Raw genomic sequence first — 20,987 nt, forward strand, 5'->3', positions numbered from 1 at the left:
CTTATAAACACCATGAGGAAACCATTTCGTCTTTTGCGATACAAATCTGAGTGGTTCCTAGAAGTTTCATATCCTCACACATTTGAATGTCGTCTGGGTGTTATTCATTTTTTTACACCTGCCAAACGGGAACAGTAATGGTTGATGTCAATATGACACACTGCAGTAGCAGCACAAGTTCATGGGTAGTTAAAATACTATTAATATTATCAATAATTTGATAATAGTTACTCTGAAAATGGGGAGAACTGTGTGTGTGTGTGTGTGTTTCTAACCCTGCTCTCTGTGTGTGTGTGTGTGTGTAACCCTGCTCTCTGTGTGTGTGTGTGTGTGTGTGTGTGTGTGTGTGTGTGTGTGTGTGTGTGTGTAACCCTGCTCTCTGTGTGTGTGTGTGTGTGTGTGTGTGTGTGTGTAACCCTGCTCTCTGTGTGTGTGTGTGTGTGTGTGTGTGTGTGTGTGTACAGATCAATGCTAAGAAGAAGGAGTCAGCATGGGAGTTCACCAAGAGCCTGTATGATGCCTGGTCTGGGTGGCTGGTGGTGACGCTGACAGGACTGGCCTCAGGTAACACACACACAGTCACCTGAGCTCACCTATACTAATAGTCACAGGGTATTTACAGTAAATGTAGGGTAATCATCGACAACATGTTTGTTTTTCATCTTGCTTTTGATGAAAATCAGTGTGGCTTAAACTATCGTTTCCTTTTTCTCTTCCCTGTCCTCTTCATCCTCTCTTCCTCCCCTTCCTCTTTGTCCAATCAGGTGCTCTGGCTGGTCTGATCGACATCGCTGCTGATTGGCTGAACGACATCAAGGAGGGGGTGTGTCTGAATGCCATGTGGTTCAACCACGAGCAGTGCTGCTGGGGTTCCAACGAGACCACGTTCGCTGAGAGGGACAAGTGTCCTCAGTGGAAGAGCTGGGCGGGGCTCATCCTGGGCCAGGAAGAGGTGAGAGGGATTTCATTGACATACAGTGGGGGAAAAAAGTATTTAGTCAGCCACCAATTGTGCAAGTTCTCCCACTTAAAAAGATGAGAGATGCCTGTAATTTTCATCATAGGCACACGTCAACTATGACAGACAAAATGAGAGAAAAAAAATCCTGAAAATCACATTGTAGGATTTGTAATGAATTTATTTGCAAATTATGGTGGAAAATAAGTCTTTGGTCAATAACAAAAGTTTCTCAATACTTTGTTATATACCCTTTGTTGGCAATGACACAGGTCAAACGTTTTCTGTAAGTCTTCACAAGGTTTTCACACACTGTTGCTGGTATTTTGGCCCATTCCTCCATGCAGATCTCCTCTAGAGCAGTGATGTTTTGGGGCTGTCGCTGGGCAACACAGTCTTTCAACTCCCTCCAAAGATTTTCTATGGGGTTGAGATCTGGAGACTGGCTAGGCCACTCCAGGACCTTGAAATGCTTCTTACGAAGCCACTCCTTCGTTGCCTGGGCGGTGTGTTTGGGATCATTGTCATGCTGAAAGACCCAGCAACGTTTCATCTTCAATGCCCTTGCTGATGGAAGGAGGTTTTCACTCAAAATCTCACGATACATGGCCCAATTCATTCTTTCCTTTACATGGATCAATCGTCCTGGTCCCTTTGCAGAAAAACAGCCCCAAAGCATGATGTTTCCACCCCCATGCTTCACAGTAGGTATGGTGTTCTTTGGATGCAACTCAGCATTCTTTGTCCTCCAAACAAGACGAGTTGAGTTTTTACCAAAAAGTTCTATTTTGGTTTCATCTGACCATATGACATTCTCCCAATCCTCTTCTGGATCATCCAAATGCACTCTAGCAAACTTCAGACGGGCCTGGACATGTACTGGCTTAAGCAGGGGGACACGTCTGGCACTGCAGGATTTGAGTCCCTGGCGGCGTAGTGTGTTACTGATGGTAGGCTTTGTTACTTTGGTCCCAGCTCTCTGCAGGTCATTCACTAGGTCCCCCGTGTGGTTCTGGGATTTTTGCTCACCGTTCTTGTGATCATTTTGACCCCACGGGGTGAGATCTTGCGTGGAGCCCCAGATCGAGGGAGATTATCAGTGGTCTTGTATGTCTTCCATTTCCTAATAATTGCTCCCACAGTTGATTTCTTCAAACCAAGCTGCTTACCTATTGCAGATTCAGTCTTCCCAGCCTGGTGCAGGTCTACAATTTTGTTTCTGGTGTCCTTTGACATCTCTTTGGTCTTGGCCATAGTGGAGTTTGGAGTGTGACTGTTTGAGGTTGTGGACAGGTGTCTTTTATACTGATAACAAGTTCAAACAGGTGCCATTAATACAGGTAACGAGTGGAGGACAGAGGAGCCTCTTAAAGAAGAAGTTACAGGTCTGTGAGAGCCAGAAATCTTGCTTGTTTGTAGGTGAGCAAATACTTATTTTCCACCATAATTTGCAAATAAATTCATTAAAAATCCTACAATGTGATTTTCTGGAGAAAAAAATTCTCAATTTGTCTGTCATAGTTGACGTGTACCTATGATGAAAATTACAGGCCTCTCTCATCTTTTTAAGTGGGAGAACTTGCACAATTGGTGGCTGACTAAATACTTTTTTCCCCCACTGTAGGTGTTTAAAGAAAATATATATTATTATTAACCCATCCCTCTTCGGAGGACAAATATATATTTTACAGCTTTTCTGCTAAATATACACACATTTTGCATACACATTTTGCATACACATTTTACATACATGGTACTTTTATATAAAGCTATCACATAACAATAATACATTACCAAACATAAGCTCTTTAAACCCACCCCTCAGACACTCTCAGCCCATCCCACCTATCGCCATAGACCGCCCTCGTTTGGTTTCCATCTGCCATATATTTTTCAATTGTGCTGTGATGTTTTACAAACATTTTGAACATTTCTAATCGTATAGTATCCACAGATTGTGAGCTAAAGATGAAAACCTTTCCTATGAGTATTATTATGTTATTTATTGACTGACTATGGCTTTCCTGGTCCTCTGTAGCTCAATTGGTAGAGCATGGCGCTTGTAACGCCAGGGTAGTGGGTTCCATCCCCGGGACCACCCATACGTAAAAATGTATGCACACATGACTGTAAGTCGCTTAGGATAAAAGCGTCTGCTAAATGGCATATTATATTATATTTCCAAATAGCCCAACACTGCTATTTGTAAGGTTTGACATAGGTGTTACAGGTGTCAGATAGCTGTTATAAGCACTTTATGTGCTATAATATAGCACCTTATCAGTGTTATAAGCTAGCGGTTTCCAGTGTAGAGAGGGACAAGTCAGGCAGAGGTGAGAGAGATTCAAGTGTCTTCACCACTGTTTAGACTCACTCCATGGTGTTATAGATGATCTAAGGAGTTTTGGTAGGTCTTCTGAAGCAGACACATTTCAGAATCTAATCTCAGAACAAATGTCATTATACCCTGTGTCAGTGTATTGACAGTTAATAATATGCTGCTCCTCTCTCTCCTCCTCCTCTCCCTCCCAGGGCCCTGGTTCCTACATTATGAACTACTTTATGTACATCTACTGGGCTTTGTCTTTCGCCTTCCTGGCTGTGTTACTGGTCAAGGTGTTCGCCCCCTACGCCTGTGGCTCCGGTATACCTGAGGTAAAATTGCACACACACACACACACACAAACACACACACACACTATATACAGTGAGGGAAAAAAGTATTTGATCCCCTGCTGATTTTGTATGTTTGCACACTGACAAAGACATGATCAGTCTATCATTTTAATGGTAGGTTTATTTGAACAGTGAGAGACAGAATAACAACAACAAAATCCAGAAAAACGCATGTCAAAATTTTTTATTAATTGATTTGCATTTTAATGAGGGAAATAAGTATTTGACCCCTCTGCAAAACATGACTTAGTACTTGGTGGCAAAACCCTTGTTGGCAATCACAGAGGTCAGACGTTTCTTGTAGTTGGCCACCAGGTTTGCACACATCTCAGGAGGGATTTTGTCCCACACCTCTTTGCAGATCTTCTCCAAGTCATTAAGGTTTCGAGGCTGACGTTTGGCAACTCGAACCTTCAGCTCCCTCCACAGATTTTCTATGGGATTAAGGTCTGTAGACTGGCTAGGCCACTCCAGGACCTTAATGTGCTTCTTCTTGAGCCACTCGTTTGTTGCCTTGGCCGTGTGTTTTGGGTCATTGTCATGCTGGAATACCCATCCACGACCCATTTTCAATGTCCTGGCTGAGGGAAGGAGGTTCTCACCCAAGATTCGACGGTACATGGCCCCGTCCATCGTCCCTTTGATGCGGTGAAGTTGTCCTGTCCCCTTAGCAGAAAAACACCCCCAAAGCATAATGTTTCCACCTCCTTGTTTGACGGTGGGGATGGTGTTCTTGGGGTCATAGGCAGCATTCCTCCTCCTCCAAACACGGCGAGTTGAGTTGATGCCAAAGAGCTCGATTTTGGTCTCATCTGACCACAACACTTTCACCCAGTTCTCCTCTGAATCATTCAGATGTTCATTGGCAAACTTCAGACGGGCCTGTATATGTGCTTTCTTGAGCAGGGGGACCTTGCGGGCGCTGCAGGATTTCAGTCCTTCACGGCGTAGTGTGTACCAATTGTTGTTTTGGTGAGTATGGTCCCAGCTGCCTTGAGATCATTGACAAGATCCTCCCGTGTAGTTCTGGGCGGATTCCTCACCGTTCTCATGATCATTGCAACTCCACGAGGTGAGATCTTGCATGGAGCCCCAGGCCGAGGGAGATTGACAGTTCTTTTGTGTTTCTTCCATTTGCGAATAATGGCACCAACTGTTGTCACCTTCTCACCAAGCTGCTTGGCGATAGTCTTTTAGCCCATTCCAGCCTTGTGTAGGTCTACAATTCTGTCCCTGACATCCTTGGAGAGCTCTTTGGTCTTGGCCATGGTGGAGAGTTTGGAATCTGATTGATTGCTTCTGTGGACAAGTGTCTTTTATACAGGTAACAAGCTGAGATTAGGAGCACTCCCTTTAAGAGTGTGCTCCTAATCTCAGCTCGTTACCTGTATAAAAGACACCTGGGAGCCAGAAATCTTTCTGATTGATAGGGGGTCTAATACTTATTTCCCTCATTAAAATGCAAATCAATTTATAAAATGTTTGACATGCGTTTTTCTGGATTTTTTGTTTGTTATTCTGTCTCTCACTGTTCAAATAAACGTACCATTAAAATTATAGACTGCTCATTTCTTTGTCAGTGGGCAAACGTACAAAATCAGCAGGGGATCAAATACTTTTTCCCCTCACTGTATATACAGAATATATTGTAATTCAGGAAGAGCGAGAGAGAAAAATGGGGAGTAGTTGGAAATGTGTTTTTCTTCTTCAAAATTCTTAGTCTGAAGCAGTTTGGGATATGTTTGGACATTTACCTTATTTATTTTGTTGAATTTAAAAGGATAATTTCTTCAACTTACAAATGTACATGATTTTCATGTATGCACATATTTCCCTTACTTAGACATTTAATAGAAAGGAAACTCCAGCACACTGGTGATCTTAATGCTTCCTTAATGTTTTCAATAGACTCTACTTAAATACTTAACACCTCCTCTCCCTTCTCTCTCCCAGAGAACAAAGGATATTTACATTGGCTGTGTCGCAAGTATAAATAATAATAAATATAATATGCCATTTAGCAGACGCTTTTATCCAAAGCGACTTACAGTCATGCGTGCATTCATTTTTTTTGTGTATGGGTGGTCCCGGGGATCGAACCCACTACCTTGGCGTTACAAGCGCCGTGCTCTACCAGCTGAGCTACAGAGGACCAAGTATCTCTCCTTCCTCCCAACGTGTGCACTTGTTCACTTCCCTTCACTGATTTGTAAGGAAATTACTGGTAGAATAAATATGGTGGAAACTCCCACTAGCCCCTGCCTCCACCAATCCAATGATATGTGGGAAGTAGTGAAAGAGTGCACACTTCAGGAGAAGGAGATATTAATGGGACACACGCATATCTTATTTATTGTCTCCTCCCTCCTCTTTGTCCCCCAGATTAAGACTATAAATAAATCATTTATCCAGTATAATTGCCTTATTTCCCCTCTCCTCCCCCATCTCTCTGTCTCCCCAGATAAAGACCATTCTGAGTGGGTTCATCATCCGGGGTTACCTGGGGAAGTGGACCCTGCTGATCAAGACGGTGACCCTGGTGCTGGCTGTAGCGTCTGGGCTGAGCCTGGGGAAGGAGGGACCCCTGGTCCATGTGGCCTGCTGCTGTGGAAACATTTTCTCATACCTCTTCCCCAAGTACAGCAAGAACGAGGCCAAAAAGAGAGAGGTGTGTGCGATATGTGATCTACTGTTAGGCGTGGTCAAATACAATACCATGCAACTTTATTGTCCAAGTACAGCAAGAACGAGGCTAAGAATAGCGAGGATATGGTTTGTGTTTGTATCCATTGTATTACATGACAGTGTTGAGTTTTGTTTTTAGACATTTTCTGTGTCACCACGTAGTAGGATTTAAGACTGTGTTTTGGGTAAATTCCTGTCAGTGTTTCAGCTGACTCGGCCTGTGTTTTGGTACTAATCTTTTGTTTGTTTTCTCTCTGCAGGTCCTATCTGCAGCGTCAGCGGCTGGGGTGTCTGTCGCTTTCGGTGCTCCCATAGGAGGAGTACTCTTCAGCTTGGAGGAGGTACAATGTATACTGTGTGTGTGTGTGCATGTGCCTGTGACTGACTGTGGGTCTGTATGAGACATTGAATCACACGCTATAATTACCTTGCTCCGCTATTCACCTGTCTGCATCTCTCTCTCTTCCCCCTCCCCCCAGGTGAGTTACTACTTCCCTCTGAAGACGCTGTGGCGCTCCTTCTTCGCTGCGTTGGTGGCAGCCTTTGTCCTCCGCTCCATTAACCCGTTTGGCAACAGCCGTCTGGTCCTGTTCTATGTAGAGTACCACACCCCCTGGTACCTGTTTGAGCTTATCCCCTTCATCCTGCTGGGGGTGTTTGGGGGTCTCTGGGGGGCCTTCTTCATCAAAGCCAACATCGCCTGGTGCCGAAGGAGGAAGTCTACCCGCTTCGGGAAGTACCCCATCCTGGAGGTGATCTTCGTGGCGGCCATTACCGCCGTCGTGGCATTCCCCAACCCGTACACGCGACAGAACACCAGCGAGCTGATTAAAGAGTTGTTTACCGACTGCGGACCCTTGGAGTCGTCCCAGCTCTGCCAGTACAGGAGTCAGATGAACGGGAGTAAGGCGTTTGTGGATGCATCTCCCAACAAGCCGGCGGGGCCCGGGGTGTACGCAGCCATATGGCAGCTGTGCCTGGCGCTCATCTTTAAGATCATTATGACCATATTCACCTTCGGACTTAAGGTGAGGCATGTCTAGTTAATGTACCCCGGCAGTTAATGTGGTTGTATTGGGTAATGTCTATCAGATTGTGGTCTAATACAAATCTTAGATTGTAGTCTACACTTTAAATAATGCTGATCAGGTTTGGGTTGAAAAGCATTGAGTAAAATCAGAATTGGAATTTCAGTTCAGGATCTTTTTTCAACAGGATAAATTCAGAAATAGCTGGAGTGGGTCTTTTAAGTTGTGGTTCCTGTCTCCAGGTTCCGGCTGGCCTGTTCATCCCCAGTATGGCCATCGGGGCGATCGCCGGGCGTATCGTGGGCATCGCCGTGGAGCAGCTGGCGTACTACCACCACGACTGGTTAGTGTTCAGGGAGTGGTGTGAGGTAGGCACCGACTGCATCACCCCGGGACTCTATGCCATGGTGGGGGCCGCAGCATGTCTGGGTGAGTTAAAAATCGAAGTTTATTGGTCACATACAAAGATCTGCAGATTTTATTGCAGGTGCAGAGAAATGCTTATGTTTCTAGCTCCAACAGTGCAGTAATATCTAGCAATACAATACAAATACACACATGATCCAAAAAGTAAAAAAAACAAGAAATGAAGAAATATCAGAACGAGCAATATATCTAGGGCTGTGATGATCATGGAATTTTGGATGACGGTAATTGGCCAGCCAAATGACTGCGGTCTCCGTAATAACTGTTCAAATAGCATTTCATGTTTTTGTGTTGTTTATAGGGCCCTATGAAATCCTTTTTTATTTTTTCTCCCAAATTCAGTTTTGTTATCTTGGTTTTATCTTTCAAGGTTTGTCATTTTTCAATTATTTTTCATGTTTTCACATTCAAATGCACAACTGCACAATTGTATGTTCTAAGTCCACAACACTGCTATGTTAAGTCCCTCATATCAGGAACTTTAAGCGGTTTTGGACCGGTTCCAACTGACATTTTGGTGTACAAAGCGCTCTGAACGCCGTAGGGTCCTGTGTCTTATAGTGCCAGAAAGCCCCATCTGTCTGCTCTCCCCTTTTACTCTCTTAGCAGAGCAGACTTGAAGTGTCAGGTTTCACACCCATTTGCATAGGGAATGAGGTGTCACATTTTCTGGCCTATCCAGACAAAGAATTGATTTACTCTTCCTCTGAGCGAGTGAGCCCAGCCTGTGAGACGGCATATGAACGAACGGTGACAGTCTATCGGATCCAGCCTGTGTAGTTTAATCTCAGCCGGATTTAGAGCTCTCAACATGACGAAATACGAAATTATTAATATAATTGAAACAATTCCACTTTCTCTTGGTCACAGACAGACAGAATCACTTCCTCCTAAAGCTGACGAGTATGCACACATTTGAATGGTGTCTCTGCGCCACTCAGTGGACGTTTAGGAGAAAATTATCTGTCGGCAGTTTTATGAAGTAGTGCCAATATTGTACTGTCACTAAGTATGATCATATTTATTTTACAGTTATAAGAAATGTGACATCTTATAGCAAGTCGTTTATAATTGGATTGTTATTATATTTAGAAAGCATTTCAATCATTTCAAGCTCTATTTCCCCACTTTTGTTGAATAGTGAAAAAATCATATGATTTTTAACAATATTTGTACTATGTATTTGAGCTTGTGTCCTCAAAAGTGAGTACACCTCAGCAATTTATTATTTACTGTTTTTACCAGAAAGGAGAGTTCAAGACCTTTCTAAAACTATGCAACATTACCAGTTTATGGCTATCTCATGAAAAATTATTACGTTTGGGAATGTTTATTTAGGTAGAAATCAAAATGTTACCCTATCATTCAACTGGTCAGGAGAACCCTTTTGAGGTCTGGGGAATTTTTTTTGGGAGGGTGTAGTTCCACTTTAATTCAACTGCATAGCAAGAGACTGTTGAGGCTATCGGTGTTTCTGTCAGGTTTCTGTACTGCACATGTGATTGCAGAGTTTGGAAAATAAATGTGCACGCGGTTCGTACAAATCATCATGCCAGGTAGGCCTACTTTGCAGTCAACATTTAATTGGAAATGTTTTTCTGAAAAAAGACTTTAGAAATGACTGTTTCAGCATGCTTCCCCATCGCAGATTTTATAGGGCGTAATAAACTGTATCTTACCTTAGAAGTGTTTACTTCAGGCTGACTACTAGCATCTAACGTTAGTTATTGAGTTGCAATGTCCCAATAAATGGAATGTTCAAACCAACTTAAAGTATCTACAAAATGAGTTTTGCAACAACACAATTCAAAAGGAAGGCTACAGCAAAATGTTTTCCTTTTACTGTTCGAGATTCACTAATTATTATTTTGATTCCCATGATTTGATTCACCGTGATTGAACAGAACCCCAACTGCTACAATGGCTAAGCGAATCATTCAATTTGTGAAAAATAATCATTTAAAAGAATCGATTCATATTAATTAAATGAATCAATATTTTTTTTTATATCGTATTTTTTAACTATTTTGAGAAATGTGAAGTGGGGCATTCGTTATACAGTAAATTAATTGTATTTTATTTCCATGACGGTCTTCATCCATAAACGTAGGTTATACGGTAATTGTGCCAGCTTTAGCATTATCAGAACGAGCAATGTCAGAGTCCGGAATATAAATATACAGTACCAGTAAAAAGTTTGGACACACCTACTCATTCCAGGGTTTTTCTTTATTTTTACTATTTTCTACATTGTAGAATAATAGTGAAGACATCAAAACTATGAAATAACACATATGGAATCATGTAGTAACCAAAAAAGTGTTAAATGTAAATCTATTTTATATTTGAGATTCTTCAAATAGCCACCTTTTGCCTTGATGACAGCTTTGCACACTCTTGGCATTCTCTCAACCAGCTTCACCTGGAATGCTTTTCCAACCGCCTTGAAGGACTTCCCACATATGCTGAGCACTTGTTGGCTGCTTTTTTTAAATGTAAATGTGTTTCATTTACATTTACATTTTAGTCATTTAGCAGACGCTCTTATAATTTTTAAACGCGACTTACATTATTATAATTTTTTGTAAATTTTTTCATACTGGCCCCCCGTGAGAATCGAACCCACAACCCTGGCGTTGCAAACGCCATGCTCTACCAACTGAGCTACATCCCTGCCGGCCATTCCCTCCCATACCCTGGACGACGCTGGGCCAATTGTGCGCCGCCCCATGGGTCTCCCGGTCACGGCCGGCTACGACAGAGCCTGGATTCGAACCAGGATCTCTAGTGGCACAGCTAGCACTGCAATGCAGTGCCTTAGACCACTGCGCCACTCGGGAGACGTGTTCTCACTTCTCAGTCAGCTTACCTGGTAAAATTAAAGGTGAATAAGAAGTGAATCATTGTGTTGCGTTCCAGGTGGTGTAACACGGATGACCGTGTCTCTCGTGGTCATCGTGTTTGAGCTGACGGGCGGCCTGGAGTACATCGTGCCCCTCATGGCCGCCGTCATGACCAGCAAGTGGGTGGGCGACGCCTTCGGGCGCGAGGGCATCTACGAGTCACACATCCGCTTGAACGGGTACCCCTTCCTCGACGCCAAGGAAGAGTTCACACACACCACGCTGGCGCGGGAGGTGATTATATCCACACACACACACACACACACACACACCACCATAATCAAAACAAACAAACATCAAAAAAATGATTCACAAGTAGATACATTCTTGATGTTCTTCCATTCCTGTCTGACTTCAGGTGATGCGGCCGCGGCGTAGTGATCCGCCGTTAGCGGTGCTGACGCAGGACGACCTGACGGTGGAGGAACTACAGGGGATCATCAGCGAGACCAGCTACAACGGCTTCCCTGTCATCGTCTCCAAGGAGTCCCAGAGACTGGTTGGCTTCGCCCTGCGCAGGGACATCACCATTGCTATAGGTGAGGAGAGATGGCAGGGTGTGGGGGGCGGTCAGATTCAACCAGACCCTAAGTTCAACTAGTATTTGTTTCCTTTCAAATACTTTAGCTGCACTTAATTGATTGAGCTTGCCTGGTGCCAATGAAACCAATGGAATTGTGCCAAAAGTGTAAACCCTCCCTATCTGGCACTAGAGCTCTGTTACCCAACCCGAGCCCGACGGGCCCCTACATTATGCATCGGGTTAAGCCTGGGTAGGGCCTGTTTTTTCATCAATAACTAGTGTATGGGCAGGGCTCAGTATCACTAAATTGATCAGTAACATTTTGAAGCTGAGCCATTTGCTCATGCTCTGCTGTGCAGTACAGTCATATCTGACTAAGATCATAACATGGTGTCAGAAGTGCTTCAACCTTCAACCTCAAATATAAAACAGGAAAGATTATTTCACAGAAAATAATAATGTACCTTGAGTTTGTCGGAGTTTAGAGTGACTTAAAGGAGCAGCTAACTGCTATCTCATGTCTCGTCATTGAGCAGAGCAGCCCAAGCGGAGCTATTGCTATGGATACTCACAGAGCACATGCAGAGCGAGCAGCGGGCAGGTAGCGAGTGACCGACTGAGAAGAGCAGCTAATGGATATACTAACAGAGAAAGTTGTTTCAGATTTTGGGTTTCAGGCAGGGTAGGGCCTTACATTTGGCAGAAGCAATCAGGCCTGGGTAAGGTAGGGCCTGAATATCGCGGGCATGGGTAGGGCTCGGGCTTCTTGCCCATGCAGGGCTTTATCTGCTACCCCCCGGTTTAGAAACAAACCAAATTAAAATCTCTTTCCCTATCTCTCTCTCTCTCTTTCTCCACCCACCCACCCACTCCCTCTCACCCCCCTGCCCCCCCCGGTCATCAGAGAACGCACGGCGGAAGCAGGAGGGTATCCTGCTGACTTCGCGGGTCTACTTCACGCAGCACGCCCCCACGCTGCCCGCCGACAGCCCGCGGCCCCTCAAGCTGCGCTCCATCCTGGACATGAGCCCCTTCACCGTCACCGACCACACGCCCATGGAGATCGTGGTGGACATCTTCCGCAAGATGGGCCTCCGCCAGTGTCTGGTGACACACAACGGGTGAGATGAGGGAAGGGAGAGGGGTAGGGTGGCATGGGAAGGGTTGATGGGTGGAGGGGTGGAGGGGATCGGAGGGTTAGGAGTTTGTCCAAGCTGGGCCTCCGACAATGTCTGGTGACACTTAAAGGGTGAAACGAGAGGGTGGGGTGTGGGGGGAGGGTAATGGCTAGGGTGGCATGGAAAATGGGGGGATGTATTTTGGAGGGGTGGGGGTGAAAGATGAGGAGGATCAGAAGGAGGGAACACTGGGGCAAAGAGTCTTCCTCAGTCCTCCTTAACTCAGCCTCAGTGTTGTCAACCTGAACTAACACCTCAACAGGCAACACAGAGTTCCCTCAACACAAACCAAACAACACACTCTCAAGGTCTGTTCCAATATACACACACTACTAGCATTGTACATCATCCATTCTAAGTGATATGCTAGTCTGGATAATGGGACATGCTAGCCATGCATCCCCTCACTATAGGGCGATGCATGGACACTGGGAACCCTGGTGTTATAATCTGTCATAACCTGTAGGCTGTAACCTGCATGGCCTCTCAGCTAAATGCTAGCTGTGCTACGCTTAATATATAACTACTGAAATACCACTTAACAAATACCAGACAGGAGAGAAACACAATCACCAATATACTACTACCATTACTATAGAACAGGAATCATACAGAGAGGAAACCTATCTAGGTTTATTCAGTAGCATGGCTCTAAGGAATGCAACATGTTCATTGAAAAATAGTGAGTGTAAATCATAGATTAGAAAAATTCACATCATGCAAGCTTGTGACAGAACATTGTTTTATCCAGTTTCCTTTGGGGAAAAATATTAGAGGGACTCGTGTGTCGTGTTTAGAAGCAGCTGAGCTGTCTGTAGCGGTTGGAACAAAAGGGCACAAGAGCACGGGGCTGGGAAATGGACTTGTCTTGCCAACTTCGGTGACACGGGGTGATATGCCAAACAATATACAAGTACAAGGCCTTGTGCATGATTGAAAATCACATTTGCCAACCATCATACCTGGGGAAACATCTCTCCTTCTCATATTTCCTCTCCAAATCAATCTCACCACTTTATGACCCCAAGAGAAAAATAGGTAGTGGTACGTCTCCCAACCTAACCAGCATGTTTGAGTATGTATTAGCGAGGCTCTTCTCGTAGAGGTGTCCAAAGGTCATCATCCTAACCAGCACTTACGTAACCATCTGTGGAAATCATTGTGAGAGAGAAAGATTTGTTGGGGAAATGATTTGCCAAGGGATCAAAGGTTATTTCACAATCTGAGATTTCTGACACTTGGGGAGGAGCCATCACTCTATAAGTACAGAGCTCAGAGGCAGAGAGGATCACAGGGAACTGACCATGAAGACTCCTCAGTGCTCCAGACCTATCAGCACCAACAACATTGCCAGGCACGAACGGGTGTGCAAGTCCATCAAGGAACGGAACCAAGTTCATCAAGAGACCAAGGATCTCAGAGCCGTAAGCGGCCTGGTCTCAAACGGGTTGTTCAATCCATATTCATTACGACCTTACCAGAGGACATTTACCATGTCTACTACCAGTTAGACTGTGGTGATCCAGAGGGGTTCACGGGAGACTTTGTCATCACTGGTTAGTGAGCATTTCGCCTTTGCCAAGATAATCCATCCACCTGACAGGTGTGGCATATCAAGAAGCTGATTAAACAGCATGATCATTACACAGGTGCACCTTGTGCTGGGGACAATAAAAGGCCACTTTAAAATGTGCAGTTTTGAATAAACGCAATGCCATAGATGTCTCAAGTTTTGAGGGAGCATGTAATTGGCATGCTGACTGCAGGAATGTCCACCAGAGCTGTTGCCAGAGAATTGAATGTTAATTTCTCTACCATAAGCTGCGTCCAACGTCGTTTTAGAGAATTTGGCAGTACTCAAAACCGGCCTCACAACCGCCGACCACGTGTAACCACGCCAGCCCAGGACCTTCACATCCGGCTTCTTCACCTTTGGAATCGGGTGGGGGGAGGAGTGCTGAGGAGTTTTTATGTCTGTAATAAAGCTGGGTCTGGCTCCCCAGTGGGTGCACCCTTGCCCAGTCATGTGAAATCCATAGATTAGGGCCTAATGAATTTATTTCAATTGACTGATTTCCTTATATGACTCAGTATAAATCTTTGAAATTGTTGCATGTTGCGTTTTGTTCAGTATAGAAACCCTCATTAGATAACGTCTTGTTCTGTGCGTCATTACCCGGCAGTCATAGTCTAAATATATATTTAAAGGTGGATGTTTAGACACAGTCAGGAGAGGGGAGTACTGAGAGTGACTGAGATTACAGATGACAGCAGTCCTTTGTTTTTATACATTTGTTGTATATTTTTGTTATTTTATCATTTTCTATTGTTTGATGCCACCTTTGGTCTCAATTCATGTATCATTCAGTAGCTATACATTTAGGCTAAACGTAGAAACATCAGACATACTATATCCTTGGTTATTTATCTACAATACTTGACTCTGTACTCACAAGATTAGAATCCATTGCAAATGAATAAGGAAATTATTGAAACCGACACAAAGATTAATCATATGCACGAAAAACACTAGTTGGCATCCAATTGACACATACTAATATAAAATCACCATCAGTAGAAGTAGTATATTTATTGACATTTATTTACCTTCCTTTTTAAAGCAATACTATTAGGATATGTTTGGTATGTTATGATTTGTCAGTTTGTTATGTCATATTAAGTTATTATTTTATGTTTTGTGCTGCTGTCTTTCTCTGTGTGTGTGTGATGGGCAGTCTCCTGAGTAACAGGTGTGTGTTTGTACAGGATTGTATTGGGCATCATCACTAAGAAGAATATATTAGCGCATCTGGAGGAGCTCAAGGAACACACGGAGCCCCTGGTGACTAGCCCCGCCCCCTTTCCCCTCCCATTCCACTGACCTCTCCCCCTTCTCCATTTCTGCCTCTTAGGCCCCACCTACCTAGGCGCGACGCATGTAACTGTAACTGACAGTTCCCGTTTCCAATAGCAACCCACTCGTCTTACTGTATCATATTTTCAACTCACTCATGAATGCACTCTTTTTTTTTAGGGGGTGTGTGTATCCACTTTCTCCTCACTGGATACCGTATTATCATTCACAAACACAAGTGTCACTCTGTCACTCTCTGGTCTCGCTATTCATTCACTACTAGTCATTGACAACAGTTAGTAAGATGTATATTTAAAAAGATCTACTCTATATGAGTGGTTTTATTATGGGTCCTGTAATGTTGGACTTTGATGGGAACTGTCATTTGAAGCTTGATTAGTTAAATATCCGCCATTTACTATTGCTCCACAGCCATTCCCATCAACAACATCCAACTAGCTATTAGTCCCTTCATCAGTAGTATGGGCTCCTTCATCTGCTATAAGAAGTCATTATAGAATATAGATAGAAGCATGAATATACTGATTGTATATTGATCTCATCCCCCCGCCACTGTCCCTATGACTTCCATACAGCCATGTAACCATGCCTGTTTTTTGTGTGTCTCACTCTGCCCATCGAAAACCTTCACACGCAAACATTATTACGTAATTTCACTCTAAAAGTGTCCCAAATGGCACCCTATATCCTATATAGTGTACTGCTACTTCTAGTTCAAAAGTAGTGCACTATGAAGGGAATAGGGTGCCATTTTGGACATAGTCCAGTTTGACTTCAATTAATTACTGCTTCTTCCTGTTTTGTTGTCTTTTTTTTTTACCCCTCCCTCTCACTCCTCCCACCCCCCCAACTGGGTCACCGTCCGTCCGTCTGTCTGGCGGACCAACAGATCGACGACATCTGACCCGACTACTCGTAGCGCCGCCGGCGTCCCCTTAACCGATTGGCGAGTAACCGGCCACTACGTGGGAGCGGACCGTTGGTTTTTCTGGGAGGGGGGAGATTTAGCATCAAGTGTCCCTCCTGTCCTGCCGTAGGCCTAGTAGAACCCTTCTCCTGAGAGAGTGAACTCTATAGTGGTGAAGTGATGATGGTAGTAGTAGCGTGTGGTGGTAGCTAATACCTGTAGTATAGGTTGCCAGCTAAGCCAAGCAACACACATCCCCCCAACACCCACCCTGATCCTAAACAGTACCCACCCCTCCTTCAACCCCCTCTCACCTGAACTCAACCCCCCTGCCTCACCCGCTGCCTCCCACCTCAACCCCCCTCACTCCTGATCTGGTTCCTGTAGCACTAACCCCACCAGTCCACTTCCTACAGGCCCCGCCTTCAACAGGCTGTCTCACCTATTCTGTAGATCAGGGACCGTATTCATGAAGCGTCTCAGAGTAGGAGTGCTGATCTAGGATCAGGTCCCCCTGTCCTTATAATCATATTCATTAGGATCTAAAAGGCAAAGCTGATCCTAGATCAGCACTCCTGCTCTGAGACGACGCTTTGATACATACAGCCTCACCTCCTCTCACCACTCTCTCAGCTCAACTCTGCACTCAATGTCTGTCTCACTCTCTCCAATGTCTGCAGATGTCTCTCACTAAATCTCAAACTACAATGTTATCATCATAGCTGAATTCAAGAGCACAAGGGTTTGTAGTTATAACAAAAAAAGGCAATTCTAGGAATCATCATGTCTTAATGGACATCTAATTATTATCTGCTTGCACACTAGTTGCAAAAGGTAATTGACCCTCTGTGTTTTACATTACATTTAAACCAATTGTGACCTGGCTCTCAGAAAGGAGAAGGGAGTACCCTTTAAGGGAGCCGGTAGCAATGACCCCGTCGTATTTTAAATAAAAGTGCTCTTGAATTAGCCTGTAGACTCTTGACTGGGTGTTCCAGAATGTTTATCTCTGAGGACGTGAAGGTTTGGTTGGTTGGTAAGGCAAGGTGTTCAGTCTTGCTCTTCCTAGTGTGTTCACCTCACCTGCTCTTCCTATAGGTGTTCAGTTCATCTCCTCAGGCTTCTAACGAGAATCACTCACTCACCATTCTCCCCTGGTTACTCACCTCCTCTCCGCCTCCTATCCTTCCTTGGCACCAGTGGGACTCATGTTTTTGTTGGCATGGCTGCAGTGACACTGACAGTCACGGTTGGCTGAGTGGTAACTGTATTACTGCGTTCCCTGTATCACCTTGGGCTAAAATGCAGATACAGTTTGGAAGAAATGGAGCATTGCTTCTCTAGACTGTAGAATTTATCAGTATTATTTAGTCATTTTTATTTGTGATATAAATCATCAAGTGTCAGCCCCCAAAATAATATATATCTTATCATTATTTACCAGGCCCCAAAATAATTGTCCTCTGAAATTAAACAAATTGCCATCATTTTGTCAGTTAACAGAGCCTATTATTTTAGTTAGTTAACATTATCTAACCAAATAAAAAATATTATAATTCTCTCTCGATTGATTCCATGCTTGTATCCCTGGCCAACAAAAACATGATGCAATTCTCTCCCACGCCAACCAGACTGTGCTCCCTGCCAGCTCATCCCTGACTAACTATTTTCTCTCTCCCCCCTCTCTCTCTCCCCCCTATCTCTCTCACTCTTTCCTTCTCTCTCTGCAGGCGTCTCCTTGGTATTATCACAAAAAAAGATATCCTCCGTCATATGGCCCAGATGGCCAACCAAGACCCCGACAACATAATGTTCAACTAGTCACCTCCTTCCCGGGTCGTCACGACGACGAAAGCGAGGAGGAGGAGGTGTTACACCTACTGTATGGCCTTGGCTCCACCCTATGACACACATCCCCCCCGGGAAACCCCATCCCTAAGCCCCCTCAATACTAAACCAGACTGACTGAACCCCACAGAGCCCTCTAGTGGCCACGGGAAGGAAGAGACACTCTAAAAGGACATTAAAAATGGCTGCTGTGAAGGATGTTTAGGCCCCAAAGTAGCAGCTACTACAGGCTGGGGCATATATACACAAGGAATGCACTTTTAACACACACATCCATTTACATACATACAGAAGACACATGAGGTCAGACTCACTCATACACAGATGCCACACAAGCATGCCACTAGCCGAATTGCACCTCCTTCAAACACACACACACGCTCTCTTCATGCTCCTTCATCCCTGTCCTGTTTCTATTGGCTCACGCTAGCGGACATTGCTGTGGGCCTGAAGCCTGGCTACCAGGGTGAGAGGTAAGAGGTCAGAATGATCCGCTAGAACGCGAGGAGGGACCTTCAGACACCTCGACTGCTGATTGGCTGTCAGCCCTGTCTGTCAGATGCCCTGCCAGGCTCCGCCCCCACTATCTCCCTCACTCCACACCCCGTCCGTCTTCGAAAGCATTGTTTACCTGTGAACTCTGAGCAAGACAATGCATGTGTTTGTTTCACCTTGACGTTCCAATCAGGTTGTCATAGTATCCCGAAACGACCCCCCCCTCCCCCAAAGGCAACCGCCTGATATTTGACTGGCCGTTGCTCCAAGGTGTATATGTGGGTGCGTGTGTGAGAGGAAGGAAAATTAAGGGTACAAGCAGGATGTACTGCAGTAGTTAGTTAACGTCTGAGTGTTGTAGTTCAAGAACAAAATGTCTCTTTCTGATGTATGTGAAAACGTGCTGTACAGAAGAGTCTGATACTCATCGGTTACATACCCTCTGTTGACGTAAAGGGTGAATAACTGTGCGGTGTGTGTACCTTTTTGATCTGAGCCAGGTGGGCGTGAGTATCAGATGAGGAAAGACTCGTCCGTTTCTCCGACAGTGAAGGTGGGCAGTGTGTATATAAAAAAGCTAAACTAACTCGAGGTCGAGTTCTGTTACTGGAGAGAAAAAAAAAATCATTTTTTCTCTTCAAACTATTACTAATGCTACTACTTTTAGAGTATTGATATCTACATAATCAAGTAACTTTTTACGGCTTGTAATGAAACAAACTCAAGACTGGAAAACCACTTTTTTTTTTAAGTGAACAAAATAAATGGTTGATTATGAGGATGTTGATGGTAATACTGCACAGTAACCATGTCTTAGATATTTTACTTTGCTTAATTAAGCTGCCTCATTGGTGTGTGAGAAATGTGTCTTGTATTTTCCACTAGAGCTTAATATTTTCTTGCATATCTCCTCCTCTGCCCAGTCGTCAAGTACATCAATTCAACATTAATTATTCTTTGCATTTGTAGATTTAAAACATTTTAAATAAACTTCCAGCACTCCATGGGTTGCTAGGCCAAATGGCACCCTGTTTCCTATATAGTGCACTACTCTTGAACAGGGCCTGGATCATAAGTAGTGCACTATATAGGGAATAGGGTGCCATTTGGGACGTCAAGCAATTTTTCATTCTCAAAAGCATGAATTGAAAGGACTGAAATTGGAGTTACATTTCATATAACATTCAATTGACCATACCAAGTTTTTGGAGTCGTGCCAATAACTCCTTTAAACTTCAATAAAGTCTTGTATATTGACTTGGAGACATGTAGAAGCGCACAGTACACCCTCCATGTGCAAACCTAGACTCATGAAAAAAGAATATAGGATCATATATCTGATTCACCCTTTAATGTGTGGTCCACCACACAGGAAGCAGTGACCACAAAATGTGTGCGCCAGCCAAAGGAGTCCTCTTTCTCCCTGGCTTTGTTTCCATGACAATATGCATAGAGTAGCACTTTACCTGCTGAGTGAAGGCTATGGTGTGTCCCAAATGGCACCTTTTTCCCTATATAGTGCACTACTTTTGACCAGGGTTCTGGTCAAAAGTAGTGCACTATATAGGGAAAATGGTGCCATTTGGGATACAGCTTAAAGCGTGTGTAGGCGGCTGGGCAGGTGGTGACTACTCTCTGCGTATCTCTATTGCAGTGACAGTCTTAGGTTATATTCATTAGGCATCAAACATAAAACAGACAGAGGGACTATTTGGACCTTTCAATTTCTTTTAAAACGTTTTCAATTGCGTGCCCTAATGCAGGGTTTCCCAAACTCTGTCCTGGGGCCTCCCCTGGGTGCACGTTTTGGTTTTTGGCCGAGTTTGGGAAACCCTGCCCTAATGGATACGACCCTGATCTAACTGTCAGTCTTTGTTAACCGATGTGGTGTCAAACAGTTTTCTTCTCTTCATACTCATCTCAATGTTTTTCCTTTTTTTATTTATGGTAGTTAGTTGTACATTATTAATACTTTTATGATTACATTGATGGTTTGATTGTACATTTAAAACAATATGTAAAGATTTAAATTAAAATATTGCAAATTGTGTCAGTCTGAGTGGGTTCTTAACGATATTTTGAACATTTAACAAACAGGATTCTAATAGTATTGAGGTAAAAGGCTGAACACACCTGTTACTGTCAATCCAACTAGTTTTATGGTTTCTGCTATACAGCACAACTCAAATGTGTGAAGCTTCTCTCAGTAAACGTGATGAAGTTGGTGGTACAGTACACTAAACACCTATCCAAAGCACAATAACACTGATAGAATCCTCTCAGATCAGAAGCTGCTCTGTAGGCAGAGAGGAGGCGCACTGGTATAAAGAAAAGGAAGGGGGAACACTAGTGTAGAGGAATGAGAGGGGGAACACTGGGTCAAAGAACAGCAAGAGGAAAGAAACGCTGTGCCACCCAGACTTCAACACAAACCGGTCTTTGTGAATGCCTCCTTTCCTGTTCGAGTTGGGAGCAGTACAAAGAC

General features: G+C 44.1%; 1 protein-coding gene across 6 annotated transcripts in view; it reads left to right on the top strand.

The window, feature by feature from the left end:
• Positions 1-20,550, top strand: part of LOC121571218 (H(+)/Cl(-) exchange transporter 3) — a 58,368-nt gene extending 37,818 nt beyond the window's left edge. For 3 of the 6 annotated variants that reach the window (XM_041882556.2, XM_045221848.1, XM_045221845.1), the window contains 12 exons: positions 465-564; positions 765-952; positions 3,491-3,613; positions 6,096-6,302; positions 6,580-6,660; positions 6,799-7,347; positions 7,590-7,776; positions 10,693-10,910; positions 11,035-11,215; positions 12,104-12,320; positions 15,144-15,219; positions 17,890-20,550. In XM_041882556.2, the coding sequence (XP_041738490.2) occupies positions 465-564; positions 765-952; positions 3,491-3,613; positions 6,096-6,302; positions 6,580-6,660; positions 6,799-7,347; positions 7,590-7,776; positions 10,693-10,910; positions 11,035-11,215; positions 12,104-12,320; positions 15,144-15,219; positions 17,890-18,066 (2,304 nt within the window). In that variant the 3' untranslated portion in view covers positions 18,067-20,550. Of the gene's footprint in view, positions 1-464; positions 565-764; positions 953-3,490; positions 3,614-6,095; positions 6,303-6,579; positions 6,661-6,798; positions 7,348-7,589; positions 7,777-10,692; positions 10,911-11,034; positions 11,216-12,103; positions 12,321-15,143; positions 15,220-16,141; positions 16,199-17,889 lie in introns of all 6 variants that reach the window. The other 3 variants (XM_045221846.1, XM_045221849.1, XM_045221847.1) reach the window with 2 other exon arrangements.
• Positions 20,551-20,987: the final 437 nt, after the last annotated feature.

Source organism: Coregonus clupeaformis, chromosome 8, assembly GCF_020615455.1.
Source record: "Coregonus clupeaformis isolate EN_2021a chromosome 8, ASM2061545v1, whole genome shotgun sequence".
In the NCBI taxonomy this organism is placed as follows: domain Eukaryota; kingdom Metazoa; phylum Chordata; class Actinopteri; order Salmoniformes; family Salmonidae; genus Coregonus; species Coregonus clupeaformis.